Consider the following 20,583-nt stretch of genomic DNA (forward strand, 5'->3'; position numbering starts at 1 on the left):
AGGATCCCGGCAGGAGCAACAAATGAAATCCCTTGTTCTTTTGCAGAGCTTTTTTTTCCCGATAGACTCCTTGCAATGCACTGCAGTCAGTCACTGCCACCTCCACCCTCCTGCACCCCAAGAGTCCCTAGTCCCTTCTGCTGGGCAGGGAAACATCTGCTCATGCAATACCTGGGTATCTCTGGGTGAGAACTGTGCCTGAGCACAACCTTTTCCAACTAATAGAATCACAGAATGTTTTCAATTGGAAGAGACCTTTAAAGGCCATCTGGTCCATCTCCCCTGCAATGAACAGGGACACCTACAGCTCCATCAGGTGCTTGGAGCCTCATATGGGCTAGGTGTTACTACGGATTCAAAGAATACTCCTGGATCACAAGGTAATTAAAAAGCAAATCCAAAATGGTTGCATAGCTCATTTCTCAGCTTCTCTTTCCCAGTCTTGGTTATCACAACACACTCAGCAAGACCAAAGTGCGTAACCTACCAGGAGAAGTGATGGCTCCTCAAGGAGAATTTTTTTTAGTGAGATGGGGAGAGAAAAACTGTAGGTCATAATAGCAGAAAAACTTCCAACAAAAATACTGAGTGCTGGCCAACTGCCTTTTCTCTTAAGAGAGATACCGATCTATTTTTCATGACACATGTAAAGTACATCCTAAGCTTACCTAGAAGGCCACCAGCTTGAATTTTTTTATTTTTTTTTTAATTCCCAAATTTCAGCTTAACATTTCCAGGAGAAACCTTCTCCAAAAGGTTTACAATTTTATTCCAGCAGCTCAGCACAACTCTTAAACCTTTATCTTAAAAATACCAGAATGGAGACAGAATTCTTTTCCTCAAATCCTGCTGACAATGGACTTGTCATATATACACATGTAACCCTTTGAAGGCCCTCCATGTGGGACCCAGTTGTTGTTGGCCCTGCTGCCAAGCACTGTTAGACACATTACCTGTTGCTGGAGACGTTATCCTCATGCCAGCTGTACTCCTTGATGGCGGGATGGTGGTTGGCTTGGTAGAAGCTAATGTACTTGTGCTCACAGTGGTCTTGCTTGTTGGACGGACTACAGGAGGAGTCGTAGCAGGGAGGACTTCCTTGGTGACCTTACTAGGCACTGTAGCGGTGGGACCCACAGATTTTGTGCTTTCACGGGTAGTATAAGTGTGTTTAGTGGCAGTGGGTGTTGGAGCTCTGTGGGCCTTTGTGGTGCTAGAGTCACTCAGAGTTGGCTGGCGGCTGGCCGGCGTTGTCAGCACAGTGGGTTTCACTGTGGTCAGTGCCACCACAGGGACAGTGATGCTCTGGCTTGCTGCACTTGTCAAGGAACTGAGGGGCACATTGGTGGGCTCAGTCTGCGGGTCATCACTGGCTGTGGTGAGCAGAGGTGGTGGTGTTGCCTTCCCAAAGCTATCCCCCTGGGAGGTAGCACCCTTTGGTGAGATGGTTCCTGTTATCGGTGTGCCAGCAGACATGGATACAAGGCGGCCACCGAGATGCTCCATGGGTTCCGTGGGGAGAGGGTGAGGCTTCGTCAGGTTGAAGGAGGTGTTGTTTTGGGGTAGGTGTGTGTCACTGTGCTTGCTAGTCTCTTGGGATGAGCTCCCAGCCACTGCAGCTGTGGAGGGCACCCGCCTGGATGCAGTTGTAGCTGTGGGGGTGCTTGGTGGGCCGCTGTCATTGGACTGCGAGACAGATGATGGTGATGAAAACAGAGGAAATAAGGATTCTGAGGAATAAGATGGGGAAGCCAATAAGGAAGTGGGCAAAGAGGATGACAAAGCCTGAAGAGGGGTTGAAGATGCCATCACAGAGGAAGAGAGTGGCTCAGATGACTCTGATGTTGTGTACAGGTAAGTTGGTGGTGGTGTTGATGAGAGTAAGTGATGCAGCGATGACACTGAGGAGGAGCGTGGAGATACTGATGAAGATAGAGATGAACTGCCAGTGGGCAACAACTCGGAGTCAGTGTCAAAGACAGTTGTATTCTGTATGTTGCCTACAGAGGCAGAAGTCAGTGGTTTGGAAGAGTGCACCAGCAATGGCTCTGTAGATGGTTCAGCAAAACCACCATCACTGGATACGTTGTTCTTCCTGTCCTGTGCCACAGCTGATTTTGAAGAATCGGGAGGGTTGGAAAATTCTGAAAAAAATGTGGAACTTTCAGAAGAGTCAGCAGAGGTGCTGCTGTTTGAGATAGACAGGAGCGTCCTTTCTCCTCCCCTGGTGTATAAGGTTGAAATGTATGTGCCATCCGTATGAGAAACGGAGGTCCTTTTCTCAGCATCAATGCTGCTGACTGGCTGATGGCTACTTGGAAAGCCTGCAGTAAAAGGACAAGATGCATTAGAATGACAGGGAAAAAACAAAAAAAGCATTTAGTATCTCATTAAAACTATTTGATAAATACATAAAATGTTCTTGCCTGTAAACTGGCCTATACTAAAAAAATCAGAGAATCATTTAAGCGTAGCTATTGCCTTAGCTCATTCAAAAATGGTGAACTCTGACTGACACAAGGTACCCATGAAAAATGCAGGTTTCTTAAAAAAAAAAAAAAAAAAAAAAAGCCCCCTTCTTCCAGCATTGCTTTTCTAATGTGTTTGAGCACTTATCATTCTGTAATGTTTTGTGGGAAGCTAAGCAGCAGAAGTCATCTGTTCTCTTAATCTCTCATAATTTACAAACTCATATCCTTTCCCTATTCTCCTCCATTCCAAACTAAAGCATATCTTTGTTCCTCAACTGGTTTGCTTTCAGGCACAGTGAACTTCATGGCGCTGTAGGATGAAATTACTGTGTTATGTTAATTTGCATCTTATCATGAACTCATTGATTGAAAACTCTGCAGTCAGAAAATCCTAAACGAGTAGCATATCAGCCTGCAAAAATGCAGATCATTTAGCATTAAAGGAGCAGTCAATTGTAATACAAATTTCAGGATGTATAGATAACTTCATCAGTCACTACAAATAAAAAATACGATATTAAAAATTCAAAATTTGGTTTAACTCTATAATTAATACTCTGTAACAGACTATAATTCATGCTGATCCACAGCATGAAACACTTCTGAAAGCATCTCCCACAGCAAAACAGTTAGGATGCAAAAAAAAGCTTTCCATGACCATCAAAACAGGAGGGCTTCCCTGCTAGTGCCCAGGTTTGGGGCTTCCCCTCTGGTATGACTGCCATGTCAGGTTGGGCCTGGCTCTGAGCCCTCTGTCACTGGACACCTGAGAAGACCTCCACAAGGACACCCATGTGTGGCACTGAATGTACCAATGACCTAAGGCTTTGTATACAATGTAAATAAATGCAGAACAATGGGAACATTAAAAACAAAAAACAAAAAAAAACCACACACACATGGGACATGCTGACTTACTTGTGAGATCGTTTTGGAAAGATGAATCAGTGGGTATCTTGGAAGAATGTGTGAAGAGCACCCCTGTCACGAGGCCTTCGCTGCCAACCGAGGTGTTGGCCATCCCACTCTGCTCCACTGACACCAGATGAATTGGCTCTGAAGCATTGGTGGTCTCGGTGTAGGAAGCAGAGCTCTCTGTGCCATGGGCCAGCACACTGATTGTCATCTGTGTCCCCTCTCTACCACCAGCCAATGTGGCTGAACCATATGCGGGATTGGTCTGGGGGCTGGAAATCCCTTCCGCCATACTTGAGCTGCTTAGCGAGTGATGGTTGTTTCCCACAGCTGAAACAAGATCAAAAATTGGGTATTTTATTTTACCATCTCAGAAGAGAGAGCACTTGCGAACTACACAGTAATTCTAGTTTGAAATGAAGATTAAGAAAATTGCACAGATAAATACTGTTAAGGTAGGTCTTACATATCCATCACTTTAAATAATGATTTAACAGACAAAGTCTGCTCCAAAGGAGGAAGGTGATTTAAATATACAGGGACAATCAGTACCATTAGAGGCACAGTGGCATATTTAGACTATTTATAATTATCAACCCAACCCAGGCAGGTAGTAGATGATAGCAAGAAGATACAGCACTAGTTTCTGAGGCTGCTTCAGTTAATCACCCACAGCTGCAGATACAATACCAATGAGCTCAATCATGACAGATACACAATACCAATGAGCTCAATCATGAGAGCTTATAAATATTGCCCATAACACCTGCAACAGCTCTGAACAGCACTGAAGGGAACCTCAGCCCCACGAAAGAGCCAAGGGTGGGAGGAGGCAAGTCTTGTCCTGATTGAAATGCAATTGTGGAGCTCAGAAACACTCACTAGAAGGTTCAGCAGCAGCCGAGAAGTAGGTGGACACCCTGGATGAAAAAGTGACCTCAGGCTCTGTGTACGCTGCATGGCTGGAGGAGATGTGTTTGCCTACAGGCCACACTGGGGAAGATGGGACAGAACTGGAGTGGGGTTCCCTGGACACGTCTGGGTGAGATGTGGGGCTTCCCACCACCATGCTCCATGTGTCATGATTAGCTGCATCCTGAGATGTCCTTTCCTCATGGGTAGAGAGCACGGTCAGAACGTACGTAGTCTCAGTAGGAACACCAGAAACCCACTGTCCTCTCTCTGGAACTGCAAAGCAGAGATAGATATACATATATACATCTCCTATTAATAACAATTTTGAGGCCTCAACGAGAGCCAAAATCTGAACATGTCCATTCCCAAAGGGATGTTTAACAGGGAGAAAGGTAAGCAGTCCAGGTAGAGCCACCTCCATCCACACATCCTGCAGGTCAGGACTTCTGTCCTGCTCAACGCAGAGGTATGAGCTGGTGCCCAGGGAGTTCAGGATGTGCCCACTCTTGTAAAAAGTCAGAATTTTAAATGCAGGGGGAAAAAAAAGACATGCTTGAAAACCTGATGTTGAAATATTAAGAGTTGGACAGTGGGAACCCGGACTTCGCTTTGAGGGTTGAGTTAAAATGGTTGTTTTATCACAGTCTGTATGTGTGGTCTTGAAAAGCTGCTTGGCTGTCTACTTCCTGATAGGAAAAGCTCTGCCTCAGTGCAAAGGCAAATAACTGACCAATCCTGCAGTGCTCAGGCTCCCTTTGCTACAAACTGGGGTGATTACAATGGAAAATCTAGCTTAAAACCAGAAAGCAAGGGCAGGAACTTGGGTAGGAGACCCTTCATGGCAAACCGAGACAACCCACCTGAAGAACTTGGTGAGGATGAAGGTACTGAAACACCAGGAGGAAACACAGGCAGTGACTTTGTTGGAAGCTCACCGAGGTCAGCATCACTCTGTGAGGCATCCCTCTGCCTGCTGGGCTCTGTCACAGAAGACAGCAGAGGGACCACATCCAGAGAGCTGGTGCCAGCTGGAGCTGGAGCGGAGCTGCCTGCGCTGGTGTCTACCACAGACTCTGTGGTCTTGTTCCCACTGCTGGAGGCCATCACTGAGCTGGGCGTGCTGGTGACAGAAGCATCAGGCAGGCTTCCTCCCCTGGCTGACGTTGTAGCCCCTTCAGCTGGGAAACAATGATACAGATTGGATTTATACATATTAAACTACAAGCAGATGGACCCGCCCTCCTCTATCTCCACCCTCAGGCTGACAAAGTGGGTACAGATACAAGGTGGAAGGAGGCTTAAACCTGGAGAAGATTTGTAGATGACACAACCTTCTCCAACCTGAGGATCTGGGGAAAGGCTGCTTACAGGACTGTCACGCTCTCTTACAAGGACTGCACCCTGAAGAGGGCACCCAAAACATGAGGTGGGACTACTGGTGTGCTGACGCTGAAATGTTCCTCCACAAAGCACTGCTCAGCACCTTCAAGAGGAAAGGAGGCTCAGGAGAGACCTTATTGCTCTCTACAGCTACCTCAGGGGAGGTTGCAGTGAGGTGGAGTGACCTCTTCTTGCAAGGAATGAGCGACAAGAGGGCAAGAGGGAATAGCCTCAGATTTCACCAGGGAAGGCTCATTTGGATATTAGGAAAAATTTATCCACTGAAAGGGTTGTGAAGCATTGGAACGGGCTGCCCAGGGAAGTAGCTGAGTGACCATCCCTGGAGGTATTTAACACGTGGATGTGGTGCCTTAGGGACATGGGTCAGTGGTAGATTTGGCAGTGCTACATTAGTGGTTGGACTCAATGACCTTAGATGTATTATTCAACCAAAATGATTCTGACATCCCTCTCACTCCTCTCCACACAGAGTGGGTATCCAAGGTCTACAGGATGAGGCCTCCAGGGTTGGCCTGAGCTCACCTGAAGAAGCACTGCTCGAAACGGCAAGCAGTGATCCTGGGGAGGATGCAGTGGCCCCTGTGCCTCCACCAGCCCCTGCTCCCAAAGGCAGCCAAGGAGACAGGGCCCGGTCTGAAGGATCGATGGTTTTGCCACCAGAGGTGGAAATCTCTGCTGCATGGATCAGCGTGGTGCTGGCGGGCAGAGATCGCAATGTCCTCCCTGTGCCTCTGGTGGCTGTGGCAGACATGGAGTCACTGGTGGTGTGGAAATCAGTTCTCTTCTCTGTGGCCAGGGTGCTAAATGGCACATGGCTGCTTCTGGAAGCTGAGATATGATAAAAGAAAAAATTTGCAAATGCTAAACTATAAAAATAACAGATGAGCTTTCTTCTGCTAGCACTCAGAAAAAGCAAGTACGTGCATGGGTAGAAAATACCAGAAGCTGCCAACCTAGAGAAACAGAATCTCCAAAGTTGTAACTCCTTCCCATAGAATTTTTGCTTGTAAAAACATGTGGTTTCATTCCACAAAAAAATGTTGTTATGTAGAAACTGTTGAACTACTACACCTTGCACTTGATTTCACCATTAAGTGACTGAGGGCTCTTCACGCTGCTAGAACAAACACATCTCATAACAAGCCAGAAAAGCCTTGCATTCAGCTCAGACAGGGCACAACGCTGAGCAGCAAAGAGGTCAGAGAGAACAGGTCATGAAGGAATGGGCTCAGAGGGACTGGATTCCTTCAGCACTGCAACCAGGTCCAGGAGCAAAGAACAGAACAAAGGACCTGAGACCACATTCAAATTGGCCTAAAGCTGGTTCGGGTTTTGGGAAGCAGCATGGCCCATGGGAAACAACACAGGATCTGAAGTCTGGTCCCTGGGATCGCAGGGACATGATCTCCACTTGCCTAGTTCTCTTGTCAAAGAAATAGCAAAGAATTTCAAAATGATTTGAAAGTAAATTTTTCTTGGCCCAAGGAAACTCTTCATATGCGTTCTTTTTCTGTAAAAACACCAAACCAAATTTTCTCCTCCTTAGAAGTATATTCTATATAGTTGTAATGCATTTTGAGATGTGCAGGTAGTGTAGGATTAAGTAACCATCCTCCTTTCACTCCCCACCTGTGGAAGGATCTTCTGCAGGAGAGGAAGACAGCAGCAGTGAAGGCTTTGCTTCAGGCTGGCTGGAAGCTGTGGTTTCTCTGGATCCAGGCACTCCATTGGTCTCTCTTACAGAAGAGGCAGGTGATGATCTGACGGTGCCTGCGGTCCCAGTCATGCCACTGCTGGAAGCAGAAACTTCTGCTGCCCATCCACTGCTGTTTGTGGCAGACCTTGGCGGTCTTCCCCCGCTGCCGGTGGTCATGGCTGGAATGTAAGCACTGGTGGCAGAGGATGATGAGGTTTCTTCCTCATTTGTTGACGTGTCTGTTGGCTGGTGGCTGCTTCTGACATCTGAGACACAGGAAAACCAGATTTGATCCATGCATATGGAGTTACACATACGATGGGTGGTCTTTATATATACATCTATTTATAAACAGTGATTGCTTTTCTCAATATGGGAGTTTCAAGAACAACTAGGCCACTGATGTTTTCCAACCAAAAGCTGAACACCACTCCCAAGTTTCCCCTAGTCCCAGTGCAGCCACACGTCCAGCACCAACTGATGGTGTTATCTACAGGAGAACAATGCAAACTCAGCGATACAAAACCCAACTCAACCACACAGCAGCCGCCTTTCAGACCAAACCACCTACCTGCAAAAGTATGTCTTGAGGCAGAGAGCGAGCTGGCGAGCACAGGTTGTCGGGGGTACACAGTGAGGCCTGTGCCTCCCTGCCAGCTGCCAGCTCCATGTGTCCCAGCTCCTGAGGAGGACAAAGTGACCCCCAAAATGCTGGTGGGGTCAGGACTGGTGGCAGAGCTCAGGGAGGAACCCACTGTTCCCACTGTCACGTTGTAGAGCACAGGGGATGCATCTGAGTGCAGCATCACCTCTCCAGCAGCTGGGATGCTCTTGGGTTCTTGACTGCCATGAGAGCCTGAAAAAGGAGAAAAGAAATAGAAAACTGCACAAACTGAAACAGCTGGAAAGGTTTCATCCCAGCAGACAATGTATGTGTGAATATTTACTACTGGGAAATCATTAGGGCAGGGAAAAACCAATCTCCACATAGGAACTCTTGAAGTGATGGCTTGCAAAATTCTACTGAAAGTTTTCAAAGAAAATCTATCCTTCCCTTCCAACTAGGATAATATTTATCCATACTTTCATTTCTGTGAAATGTTTTTAAATGCACAGAATGTGCCAAGTACAATATTATTCCTCCTTTCTTTAAAATAGAAAGGATGTATTTTGTTTATAAAGACTCTTCAAATAATGTTCTGAGTTGTACAGCTAGCCATCAAAACTCACGCGTGGAAGTGCTGCCCGAGTCAGCAAGCAGCAGGTCTGTGGAGGACATGGTGGACCCTGTGCCACCACCAGCCCCTGCTCCCAGAGGCAGCCCAGGGGACTGGGTCCAGTCTGGAGGATCAGTGGTTTTGTCACCAGAGGTGGAAATCTCTGCTGGATGGACCAGGGTGGTGCTGGCGGGCAGAGACTGCAATGTCCTCCCTGTGCCTCTGGTGGCTGTGGTGAACACGGAGTCACTGGTGGCATGGAAACCCCAAATCCTCTTCTCCAGTGATGAAACATTGGATGGTTGGTAGCTGCTTCTGGCGGCTATGGCACAATAAAAGAGCTGGATTTATGTGTATGAAATTATAAACAGATGGATCCATTTTCTTCCACTACATGCTTACACTACACGTACACATATTAAGCAAAGGAAGCTTTCAATCTGGACAAGTGCTCTCCCGGACAGGCACAAATCTCCTCCATTCAGGGTAACCCAAGTTGCTGCTCAGAACTGTGGCTCACTGCCACGAAAGCACTGCACCAAAGCCCCCATGGAAAAGCCTACCAATGGTAGGCTCACACCCAGATCTCCCAATGAGAAGTTTCAATGAAAAGTTGTTTTTTTCCACTCATCTCACTCCAAATCCTGACCCAACAGCCTGGCTCTACGAAACTCATGCAAAACACAGCCACGGATCAAGAAAGCAAAAGCTACACACAGGCTTCCAGAGATGTTCTGAAGCTGAAACACAAACACAAGACCATCAGGGCTTACCTCTGGAAGCATTTTTGGAGGCAGGTGATCCTGTGAGCTCAGGGCTTGTGGAACTCAGTGCAACATCCTCAGGATGCAGTGTGATGCCTCTTGCACCAGGCTGGATGCTGATAGCATGGGGAGAGGAGGGGGGCTGACCCGGTGAGCTGGGCACAGGGGTTCTGGGGAGCACACCGTGGGTCTGCAATGCTGGGGATGAGGACAGAGATGGTCCCGGTGTCAGTGTCCTGTCTGTGTCTATAGGGTGACCAGGTGAAGCCAGTGCCCTCCTGCCTCTTGCCTGGCTTCCAGCAGCTGCAAAGAGCAAGAGAGAAGAGAGAAATTAATCTTCCTGCTGACCAGGTCAAGGTTGCAGCAGCATCACCCATAGTGGTACCCAGTGCTACCTTAAGCAATACATAGGGTCACAGCAGCATTTCCCACATTTCCTGTATTTATCATAGAACACGCTGCCAGAGGGACAGCTGGGAACAGAGGGTTTCCATCACCAAAACATGTCAGTATTCCAAAACCTGTCTGCATTTGTGCACAACAAGAGATATCTGGATTTGTTGCAAACCTCTAAAAATGTGCAAGGTGGGGCGTGCTCTGCCAGGACACCCAGCAAGTGCCAGTGAGACACTTTTCTCACCCAAGGGTGATAAGGAAAATATGGAAATAGGGACAAGGGCAAGCAGCACTTGGGAATCTGAACTTCAGAACTCACCAGGAGGGGGGCCAGGGCCAGGGGGGCTGCTCCTCATGCCCCCAACTTGTTGCAGGGAGAAAGTCCTGGTGCTGGCAGGGGGAACAGAGTGCTCTGCCCCTTGCCTGCTGCCAAGCACTGTGGTAGGCTCCATGTCCTCCATGAGAGAGTTGGAGGTTCTCATGGTCATGTCCAGGCTTCTCCTCATCTGATGACCACTGTCGATGACTGAAAGGAAGAGTGAAGAAAAATGAAAATCCCATCGTTGCTGATGTGTGAGGCCAGGCTCTGAGCTCATTTGTGCTAGAGAAAGTTTTGCCCAATCATAACACACAGCCATGACATTTAGTTTTTGATTCACACCAGTGTAAATTGGATTGGTCCATGGTGCCAAATGTCAAAACCCACCTCTGTGTGCAGAAGCAATGGCATTCAGAACCCCCACATATTTTGTGTGTGTGAGGAGGAATAAATCTTTAAAGGAGAGCAAAAATAAAAAGTCAGGATCCACATGCCCATCACAGGACAAAGAGGAGACATTGTGGTGCAGATCACCTTGGTGTCCAGTGCTCTGCAGCCTTTCCAGAAGCACACAGGTGACCGTGAGCACAAGAGCCACCAGTGCAATTTCCACTTCTCCAAAGTCCCTCTGAAAACAATAGTAAGAGCCTCAGCCCCAAACCTCCAGCAAACAGCCTGGTGTACAACACAGGGAACCCAAAGAAATCATCTGAACACTGATCCCTACGTGCTCCAACCACATCCTACCTTTAAACTCCACATGACCACAGCCATCAGGTGAAATATTTTGCCCCCAGCCCAAAGCCATCATGCCACCTGCGGGATCAGTGTTTGTATTTCCCATTAAAACTAGTCCTGATGCTCACCAGGCAGAGCAAGACTGCAAGAGGCTCTCTTTGCAAGCAATAGCAAGCTGGCTGGCTTGGGGAACTAATTTAGGCCAGGATAAACAGATCAGATTCCAGCAGATTTCCCAAAACCTTGGGTTGGCTGAGTGTTGTGAAATGGCAGCACAGGCTGTCCAGGGAGGCGGTGGAATCACTGTCCCTGGAGGTGTTCAAGAACAATGGAGATATGGCACTGAGGGACGTGGTCAGTGGGCATGGTAGGGATGGAATGGGATTGGATTTGGTGACCTTAGAGGTCTTTTCCAACCTTAATGAACTCAACCTTAACAACACAGTTTTCATTGGATGAGACCTTTAAAGACCACCTGGTCTAACACCCCTGCAGTGGACAGGGACACCTACAGCTCTATCAGGTACTCAGAGCCCCATCCAAGTTTGACCTTGAATGTCTCCAGAGATGGAGCATCCACCATCTCTCAAGGCAAACTGTTCCATTGCTTCACTACCCTTATTATAAAACACTTTTTCCTTGTGTGCAATCTAAATCTCCCCTCCTTCAGTTTGAAATTACTTCCCTTTATACTACCATAGCAGACCCTGCTAAAGAGTCTGCCCCCTTCCTTCTTACAGCCCTCCCTTAGATGCTGAAAGGCCGCTCTCAGTTCTCCCTGGAGTCTTTTCTTTCCCAGGCTGAACAGCCCCAGCTCTCAGCCTGTCCTCACAGGGAGCTGTGCCGTCCCTGGGATCATTTTTGTGGCCCTCCTCTGGCTGCACTCCAGCAGGTCCGTGTCTCTCCTGTACTGAGGACTCCAGCTCTGGACGCAGTGCTCCAGGTGAGCTCTCACAGCACAGAGCAGAGGGGCAGGATCCCCTCCCTTACCCTCGTGATGCAGCCCAGGACACGGCTGGCTTTCCGGGCACACTGCTGGCTCACATCCATGATTCTATGCAGGGACAGGTGGTGAAGGCTCAGCCCTAGCTGCACCCTCAGCCATGGGGCAGCACAACACCAAAAACCACAGCACTGTAGCATCCCACACACATCCTCAGCACCATCCCACGCTCAGCCGAACGCAATGCAACGCAGCCTCCTCCGGTGGCAACGTGGCTGCAAGTGCAGAGCCCACATCTGCGGAGTTGCATCATCTCAGCATCACCCGAGGTTCGGGGTGGGGAAAAAGTCATCTAAACTTAGAAAACTCCCGGCTGGCGGGAGGCAAAGCCGAGGAAGGAGTAGGGCTTCAGCAGCAGGAGGAGGAGCAGGGGCACGGTGCTGCGTGGGGAGCGCGGCTGCGGATGTTGGGATCATGGGCGGAGGCCGCTTCGGAGCCAAGCGGGGCTGTGCGAACAAAAGCTGCAGCCCTAAATCTGGACCTTCCAGGGCGCACTGGGATTTTCAGTTTCCTTCCTTGTTCTTGCCCTGAAAGGAGCAGCTCGAGGAGCGGGGGGGAGGAGGAAAACCGGAGCTTAAAGAAATGTTCATGCTCGGGACCGGTCAGCTCAGTGTAAACACGCCGATAATGTTGCTTCGAGCAGGTCCCTCGTGTGCGTTAAGCACGGGAAGAATGCAAGAGGTTTTTCACCACACGCGCTTAACCCTTTTCGCTAATTCTTTCAACACTGCAGCCGCTTTCCCCCTCCACGCGGGTTTCAAGGCCCCCAGTGTGGGCGGCAGCAGCTGGGGTGCTGGTGGCTGGCTGTTTGCTGCTGTCCATCTGTCCGTGCTGCTATGAGAACAGATGCCCGGGGGATGGGCTCAGGCTGCGCTCCCACCCTGGGACTGCACAACCACTGAAGATGATAAGGTCTGGGTTTGCTTCCTACCCTTTCTAGTCACTCTTTGCTCGTGATTCCAGTGCCTCATGCTCAGAGCTACCATGAGAAAAGCATAAACTCCAGTCATTCCTTTTAAGAGCAGTGCCCTGCAGCCCCCCAAGAGAGGGTAGTTCGAAATAAAGAGCACACACAAACCAGGGGCTGCTTCCAAAGGCCACGGACAAAGCCTGAGCTGCGAGGACAGGATGCTGTCCTGCTTCAACTGAGCTTTCCAGCTGCTCCGTTTGTTGTTCCAAACAGTGCCACCACCACTCAGGTCCCAGCTCCAGCCCAGGAACCTGCACCTCCTGTTCATCTGCTTGGACTCTGTGGGCTTCACACACAGGTCTCTGGGACCCACGCTGACGGACGTCACCAACCCAGAGTCAGAGCAGCACCCTGAGCCTCTAACCATCAGCTGAGGCTTTCACACAGCTTTTGCAAACTGAACTTCAAAAAGCCCTGTTTTACAGTCAAGCCCTTAGAAAACACTCTCAAATACAAATCTATTTCGAATAAGCTCCCCATACCCACACAAAAACTCCAACAAAGCCCCCTAGAGCCAGAAGCACGCAGCTGCCAGACACCTCGCTCCCTCTTTAAATCCTCCAGGCTGCTCCCCGACAGCAATGCACCAGGAAAAGTCACCCACGCAGCACTCCTCACTCTTCTTTCCAGGGATTTAAGGTCTCCCTGGAGCGTTCCTGAGTAAAGCCACCAGCACTGGGCAGAGCCGTGAGCGACCCATCTGAGGACAGTGCTGCTGGAGACCGTCAGACGGTGCGGGGAGGAAGTCTGCTGGCAGGGCTCCACCGCAGCGCAGTTGCTAGGTCACTGGAACAATAAAAAGGCAAGAAAAAACATCCTGGCTGCAAAAAGAAAAAAAAAAATTGGGAAAAAAAAAAAGGAAAAAAATAAAAGAGCTACAGCAGCTCCGTAAGCATGCACAGCGCTGGCGAGGGGAGGTGGAATGAGGGTTGGGTGTGCAGGACAAGGCTGCTGCTGGCTCTGAAGGGCTCACAACTTTGCTCCTAAGACAGCCCTTCCTCACAAATAAGGAAATACTGGAACAGCAGAGTTTGTCTGCAGGGTTTGTGATCGTTATGAATCTTACCCAGGGCTCGCTAGGACAATAGTTCAGAGGAAGGTGGCCCTGCTGCTGGTGAGGCCAGATTAATTACTCTTTGAATGCTAACGAGGGCATGCAGCCTCCCGGCAGCTGCCCCACATGTGCTCGTGGCCCATCAGGGCAGAGGGGCTGCTCTGAGGTGGGGTGAGAGCAGCCCACGTGTCGTGGGACTCCACTTTGCTTTCCGAGCCTTTCATTTCATTCAGGGCCAGGAGGGAGCATTAGCTCATTCCGCCTGACCTCATGTGTAACAGAAGTCACTGAATGCAGCTTATTTACTCCCGGCATAAGCTCAGTGCCTCAGGTTTGACTTAGGCAGAGCTTGCAGGGAAGAAAAACCAACCACAGGCGTTGTTGGGCTGACCAGGATGCCAGGGAGCCCACTCAGTTTGGGATGGAATGGGGCAGGAGCAGTGTGAGCCCTTCTTCCAGCACACGAGCTGTGCCTACAGTGGGGGAGAGAGCAACAGCCACAGAGCTCAGTTTAAACCAGAGCCATGGCAGTGGAACAAGTGGAGCAGACGGCGCTGAACAGGGGTTTGGTGCCACATTAGGGCTTAAATAGGATTGTGCTGTTATATAGGGTTGTTTTTTTTGGGGGGGAGGGATTGTTTGGGTTTTTTGAGGGATTTTCTAAGCATTGCACTGGGAGGGGAGGGAGGAACATGTCCCCTCATTGCACAGGAATGGGTTGGGAGCACACAGCCAACCTGGGAGCCGAGGGCTGCTGATGGGATTGGAGGGGCAAAGGCCCCCAGACCACTGAGCTGGGAGCTCCAGGCCAGGCCTTTGCCCACCATCTCTGTATGCCTCATAAGACCCATGGGTTCCCTGGTTCCTGCACAGGGGCTGAGCCCTGTGGGTGGTAAGGGTTGGTATGCCCATGGCCCCTGTATGGAGCTGCAAAGCAAGACCTGTGAGGCTGCCCCTATCCACCCCTCTGCAAACACCTTCACGGTGACTCTGTGCTCCCTGATCAAGTTTTCTCTCTTAAGAAATGTCCCTTTCAAAGGGCTTTTATCTGCAGGGCTGGCTGCCGCTTTCACCCCGCAGCCCCATTCTGCATCTGCTGAAAGAGCCGATAACATCCCCAAAAGAATTAACATTAGTCCTGTAACCAAACCCAAATCCAACAATGATGAATGTTCTTTCTTTTGAGCTCTCCCAGGCCCGTACCAGGGGTGAAGAGCTCTCTAAGGACGCCTTTGTGAGCTGCGGTCACCGAAAGCCTGCTCCTCATCCCCCAGACACAGACACAATTGTGCCCAGCTCCAGTCCCGAGATAAAGGATGAGTTACAAGAGCAGGACTGTGTTCCACAATCACAGCCCTTGATCACAGGGATAGCGAACCACGCGCTTTGTTCACCGAGGATTGCACTCCTGGCCATGCGTTCACATGGCAGCGCTAGGCATGAGCTCAGTGCATTCCTCCCTTTTGTGTTACCACCTCCACTTGTCAGCTCAGGAGATCTCACAGCTATGCAGGGACAAACCTGGCCAGCTCTTGTCTGTCTTTCTTCCCAGAAGCTTTAGCTACCAGCTGCTACAGTTTCCCTGATAAGAAAGTGTTCTCTTACTAATAATGGCACGGTCTCAGCCAAACCACTATTCAGAGATGCTGAGAAACCCTTCCCCAGCGAATATGACTGAAAAATGCGGTGGATAACCATCTTTGGGGCAATCCTCCAAGCCCCTTCCCGTGCTTTTACAGAGCCGAAGCCCAAACCCTTCCAACACCCAAACCCCAACTTACACACACCCCAGAAGTGCTGTTCTCCCCCACACTGGCCCTGCTGGGCTGCAGCAACGTGTTACTGGGCTACCCCCAACACCTCACCGTGCACCCCAGCCCCAGCACAGTGCGATGTTTCACACCACTCCTCAGGGCTTCAGAGATTTTCCACTGGAGGAAGGGTGTTACCGGCAGTGTCCCGACAGGCAGTGACGCGGGCGATTGTGCTGTGCAGTCCCCAAGATCCTCCTGTTGCTGCAGAGGCAGGGTGCTGTGGAAGCTCCTGAGCAAACACAGCAGCAAAACGAAGCCCTCCTTTGCTACAAAGGGTCCACAGGAGGCTGCTTGCGTGCCCAAAATCCCTGCACGGAGCTTCCTCTGCAGTCTGGAGATCCCAGAGAGAACCTTGGAGTGGCAGGAATGGAAATGATGCTCAAAGACTGCAGAAGTACGCTGTGAAAAACATCCTAAAGTTGCACGTGCTAGCCATGGGGGTGTCATGGCAGCCACCCCACATCCTAAGGGAGGTGCAGGGGACCACTCCTCAGCCCCTCCCCAGCTACATCAGCTTTGAGTCAAAAAGGGCATTTCCCTACTGCCTTCACAGCCAAAAGCTCATTCCTCCCTCTCTAATGACAGCCCCGGGAACTAGCTGGGCCTTCTGGGACAGAAAGCCAAACCTTCTGCAGCTCTCAGTGCAGATTTCTGGCAGCTGTGCAGCATCACCCACAGCCAAGATGCTGACAGCAGTGGGGGAGATGCTCACGACACTGTCTGCAAAACTAGTTCCCAAAGGACTCGGCATCAGGACAGAGCAGGGTATTTGTACACCTACGCCCCCTGAAGAGCTCCTCCTGCATGGAGGACAGGCAACGCCAAATGTCTTCATCCACAGCCACGGCAGGACTGGATGTGGACACCAGCACCGTGGGAGATGGGTTGGTTTGTGTGTTTAGTTCACTGAATAAAAGATGTTTCTATTCCTCTTGAATTTTATATGGGTTTATCATCTCATTCTCTCTGACTAAATGCTGACAGCCCTAAAAGCAAACCATCTCCTGCCCCACTTTCATATGAGCGCAATTCAGACCCCAGCACCTCCATCAACAAACCCCCGCAGGTGTTTCACCTGGCTCCAGCTGCCACCACGCACAGCACCAAGGAAAAAGCAAACATCAGGGAAGGGATGGGACCCAGCATGTTAACACCTGCATTACAGACCTCACTACACTCTGCTCCTGGCACAGGTCCTCGTTGTAAGCAGAACTAGTTCTTATCCCCACTTTCTCCTGAGCATCTCGCTTTGACAGCGGCACTTCTACAACGCAGACAACAGCTCTGTGGGCAGCTTGGAGGAGCTGAAGTTTACAGAGCTTCCTTTACTCGAGGGAACTGCATTTTTCTAAGATTATAATATAACTTGGGCTGGCCGCTCAGTAACGCAACATCATTTCCCTTTTGGGTGGGAAAGTTCTCTCCTTGTCCTCTGATTCCAGTGATTTCAGCCTGAAAGGATGAATGCAAGCTCTCTACATAATCAAAGAGTCGTAGCAGGATGCTATGGTACAGCACAGGGGCATTAAAAATGAATAGCCTCTTGTGCACACACATTGGCAAAGAGAGCGAGAAGGAAGGGTGGCCAGTGCAACAAACCCACTTTCATAGCATCATTAAGGTTGGAAATGACTCCTAGGATCACCAAGTCCAGTCACTGTCCCATTCCCACCGTGCTCACTGACCACATGCCACATTGCTACATCTCCACAGCTCTCGGACACCTCCAGGGATGGTGACTCCACCACCTCCCTGGGCAGCAGTGCATCACTGTTCTTTCAGAGAAGAAATGTTTTCTAACCTCCAACCTGAACTTCCCTGGTACAACTTGAGGCCACCATTTCTCATCCTATGGCTGTTACTTGGGTGAAGATGCCAACGCCACCTCACCACAACCTTCTTTCAGGGAGTTGCGGAGAGCCAAAAGGTCTCCCCAAGCCTCTTCACCATTCAGAAGAACCCCACTTTCTACTGGCAGCCCCCCTTAAGACTTCATTTCCTCCCTGAGCCTCTGCTTATAGCCCTCTTACATCTGCTCCAGATGAATATCCCAGCAAATCAACCTCTAATATTTATGGAAACGGCAAATTACAATGCAAATGCTGCAAAACTGCTCAGAGAAATAAAAATTTGAATTTGTAATCAGGTCTGTTTCCACTGGAAATTGGATTCTGCCTTTTGTGCTCAGCTGATCAGGAAAGAGAAAAGCACTTTGTGTGACCTACATCTTCAATCGGATGTAAATAACAGCCTGTGTTTGGGGTACTGGGGGCTCGTGACAAGCTTGCCCACCAGCTGCAGGCCATGGATCATCTATTGCACACCATCAGAGGAATATCATGAGCAAGCAACCTTTAAATTTGCTCAGAGCACATTCTGAACCCCTGGATCAATTTGCCCTTAAAGCTTCTTTGCACCACTGTGAAAGCAGAGAGGCACTGAGCCAGGTGCCAGCCTGTGGCCACCCCTTCCAACCCAAAGCCATTCTGAGACTGTGCCCAGACTCATCAGATGGGGTAGCAGCCTGAGAGCTGCGTTGGGGAAGGCTTCTGACCCTAAAACACATATGCATGTGTGCTTTTCCATTCATCCAACCCAAAGGAGCCACGCTGAGCCTGCAGAATGAATGATGCATCCTCCTGCAGAAACAGCTGTGAATGAAGCAGCATCCTGCACCTCTCTGCATCACTGTGACTGCTCAGAGCAGCCCAATATGAAGAAGTTCAAGGCAGTTCTGAAGGCAGAACACCGCTCTAGTGTGAAGGGACATCCTTGTGAACACCCCATCCCAGGCAGTTCCTTCCCAGGCTGTTCCTGACCTCATTTCCCAGCCTCACGGAGCTGGCATCCTGCCGGGCACAGCGGGGTGTTATTCCCATATGTGAGATGGGAACCACGCAGCTCTGTTTCCCTTGCTCCACAGGGACTGCATTAGGGGCTCAGTCCCACTCTCCTTCTGAAAGACTCCTCAGGGCGGTGGGAGCGTTGGTGGGATACAGAGCACAGGGGTTTCTCCTGCACATTCAGGCTGGCCTGGAAGCAGCTCAGGAGATCCCATCCCCTCGCTCCTCCTGGCTCAGGGCTGATGAGCCATCACCTGTAGCTGTGAACCTCATACCTGCCCCCTCTCCTTTCCCAGCAGAGGGCTGGAGGGAGCTTTTCAGGCTCCAGCAAAGGCGACACATTCCACCATCAGCTCTCAGAAGTCATCGAGGTCACAGGAAAAGACACCAGATAGGAATCTGAGATGAAATGGAGCACTTTTTGCTATCCATCACCAAACAGCACACAAAGACTAGTGCAGGCAGTTGCAGAGTCCATCTCCCTGAGCCTGGGGTGGGTGAGCAGTGCTGGCCTCAACGCTGGATGGAAGGGGTCCCTGGAGCTCTGTCGCCAATTAGGACAGCCCCAGGCCCCCTTCACTGCAGCCTCGTGGTCCCCAGGTTTGCCACACCCCACTGGTGAGCAGCTCTGAGCTGCTGCAGGCACAACCCCAGCCACACACCTGGGTTACCGGGGGCAGCGTGATCCTACAGCATCACACTTTGGGCACGTGAGGGTAACTCAAGCAGTACAGTTTCACCGCAATTCTTGAAGTTTTCTAGCTTGAAAAAAAATGAAATCAAATCAAACTTAGCCATAAAGCGTGGCATTCTCTTCCCATAAGGGACTAAAAGCCAAGGTTCAGACTAAAATCTGAGGTTTGGTCGCACCTGGCAGGCAGGTGTCCAGCAGCTCTTCTCTGCATCACCCTCGGACACCAGCACTCCCAGGGTTTTGCACTGTGCCTCCTTTGGTGAAGAAGTAAACCCGCTTACGGGGTGACAACCAAAGCGAGCTCTGCTGTTCCTGTGCAAAACGCAGCCTGCCTTCTGCTTGCCCGTGCTGGAAGCAGGCTCAGCATCACTGCCAAACACCAACCAGTGACTGCTCCCAGAGCAGCTGCACGCAGCACAGTGCCTGGCAGGGGGTGCAGCAGTGGAGAGGTCGTAGGGAACCTGGAGAGGGCTGGGTGCCGGCAGGCAGGCACCCACGCAGCCTCCAAGCCCACTCACTCCCAGCAACGCACCGACGCCTTCCCCCGTGGGTTGCTTTAGCAAACCCGAGCCACCCTCGAGAACACGGGCATCTCGGGCAGCCCACGCGTGGAGCGGGACCCGACCCGCCGTCCCTTCCCTCGTCCCCACTCACCCGGGCGGCCGTGTCCCGCGGCGGGCGGCGAGCAGGGACGGCCGAGGCGGCTGCGGGGCGGCTGCGGAGGAGGAGGAGGAGGAGGAAAGCGCCGGGGGGGAGCGAGGGGCAGTGACCCGGCCGGCGGGGCCAGCCCGAGCCCCAGCAGCAGCAGCAGGGCGCAGGCTGCCGGCATGGCGCTGGGGACGGGACGGGGAGCGGGGTGCGCTGCCGGGGCTGGAGGGAGCGGCTCACATGCCAGGAGCGGAGCGATGGGGATCGGAAGAGAACGGCGGAGGGCAGCGGCCCCGGAGAGGGAGCGGCCGCGGTCCGACCTCAGCAGCGCGGGGTACCCATAGTGGCAAGGAGTGGGGGGGGAGGGGGAGGGAGGGAGGGGGGGCTGGGGGGCGGCCAGCGGCAGCCTGCGGCCAAGTGCCGGCGCCCGAAAGTAAAAGGGCAGGCGGCCGAGGCTCCTCCTCGAGCCTGACATCACCCGGCGCGGCCCCGCACGGCCCCCCCACCCTCGCTCCTCCGCACTATTTTTATCCCTCCCCTATTGTCGGCAGAGCCCCGCTCCCCGCTCGGGCAGCGCTCTGTGTCCGCTGCCGCAGAGGTTCGGGCTGCAGCGCGGATCCGAGCAGACCCAACCCGGCCGGGCTCGGGCAGCGCTGCTCCAGCGGAAAGTTTCTTTCCGGCTGAGCGCGGTGAGCGTTAAGTAGCCCCGAACTCCATTCCCACCG

The 20,583-nt window shown here is 51.1% G+C and overlaps 1 protein-coding gene across 2 annotated transcripts in view; it reads right to left on the reverse strand.

The window, feature by feature from the left end:
* HEG1 (heart development protein with EGF like domains 1) overlaps positions 1-20,187 on the reverse strand; it is a 29,680-nt gene extending 9,493 nt beyond the window's left edge. The window contains exons 1-11 of one of the 2 annotated variants that reach the window (XM_065750701.1): positions 19,865-20,180; positions 10,095-10,301; positions 9,389-9,682; positions 8,629-8,937; positions 7,970-8,254; positions 7,332-7,664; positions 6,225-6,530; positions 5,162-5,479; positions 4,269-4,574; positions 3,390-3,716; positions 954-2,324 (exon numbers count right to left, since the gene is read on the reverse strand). In XM_065750701.1, coding sequence (XP_065606773.1) covers positions 954-2,324; positions 3,390-3,716; positions 4,269-4,574; positions 5,162-5,479; positions 6,225-6,530; positions 7,332-7,664; positions 7,970-8,254; positions 8,629-8,937; positions 9,389-9,682; positions 10,095-10,301; positions 19,865-20,039 — 4,231 coding nt within the window. In that variant the 5' untranslated portion in view covers positions 20,040-20,180. Of the gene's footprint in view, positions 1-953; positions 2,325-3,389; positions 3,717-4,268; positions 4,575-5,161; positions 5,480-6,224; positions 6,531-7,331; positions 7,665-7,969; positions 8,255-8,628; positions 8,938-9,388; positions 9,683-10,094; positions 10,302-19,864 lie in introns of both variants that reach the window. The other variant, XM_065750703.1, reaches the window with a different exon arrangement.
* Between the last annotated feature and the right edge of the window lie 396 nt (positions 20,188-20,583).

Source organism: Cyrtonyx montezumae, unplaced genomic scaffold, assembly GCF_038088225.1.
Source record: "Cyrtonyx montezumae isolate F1298 unplaced genomic scaffold, pur_monq_1.0 scaffold_7, whole genome shotgun sequence".
Taxonomy (NCBI): domain Eukaryota; kingdom Metazoa; phylum Chordata; class Aves; order Galliformes; family Odontophoridae; genus Cyrtonyx; species Cyrtonyx montezumae.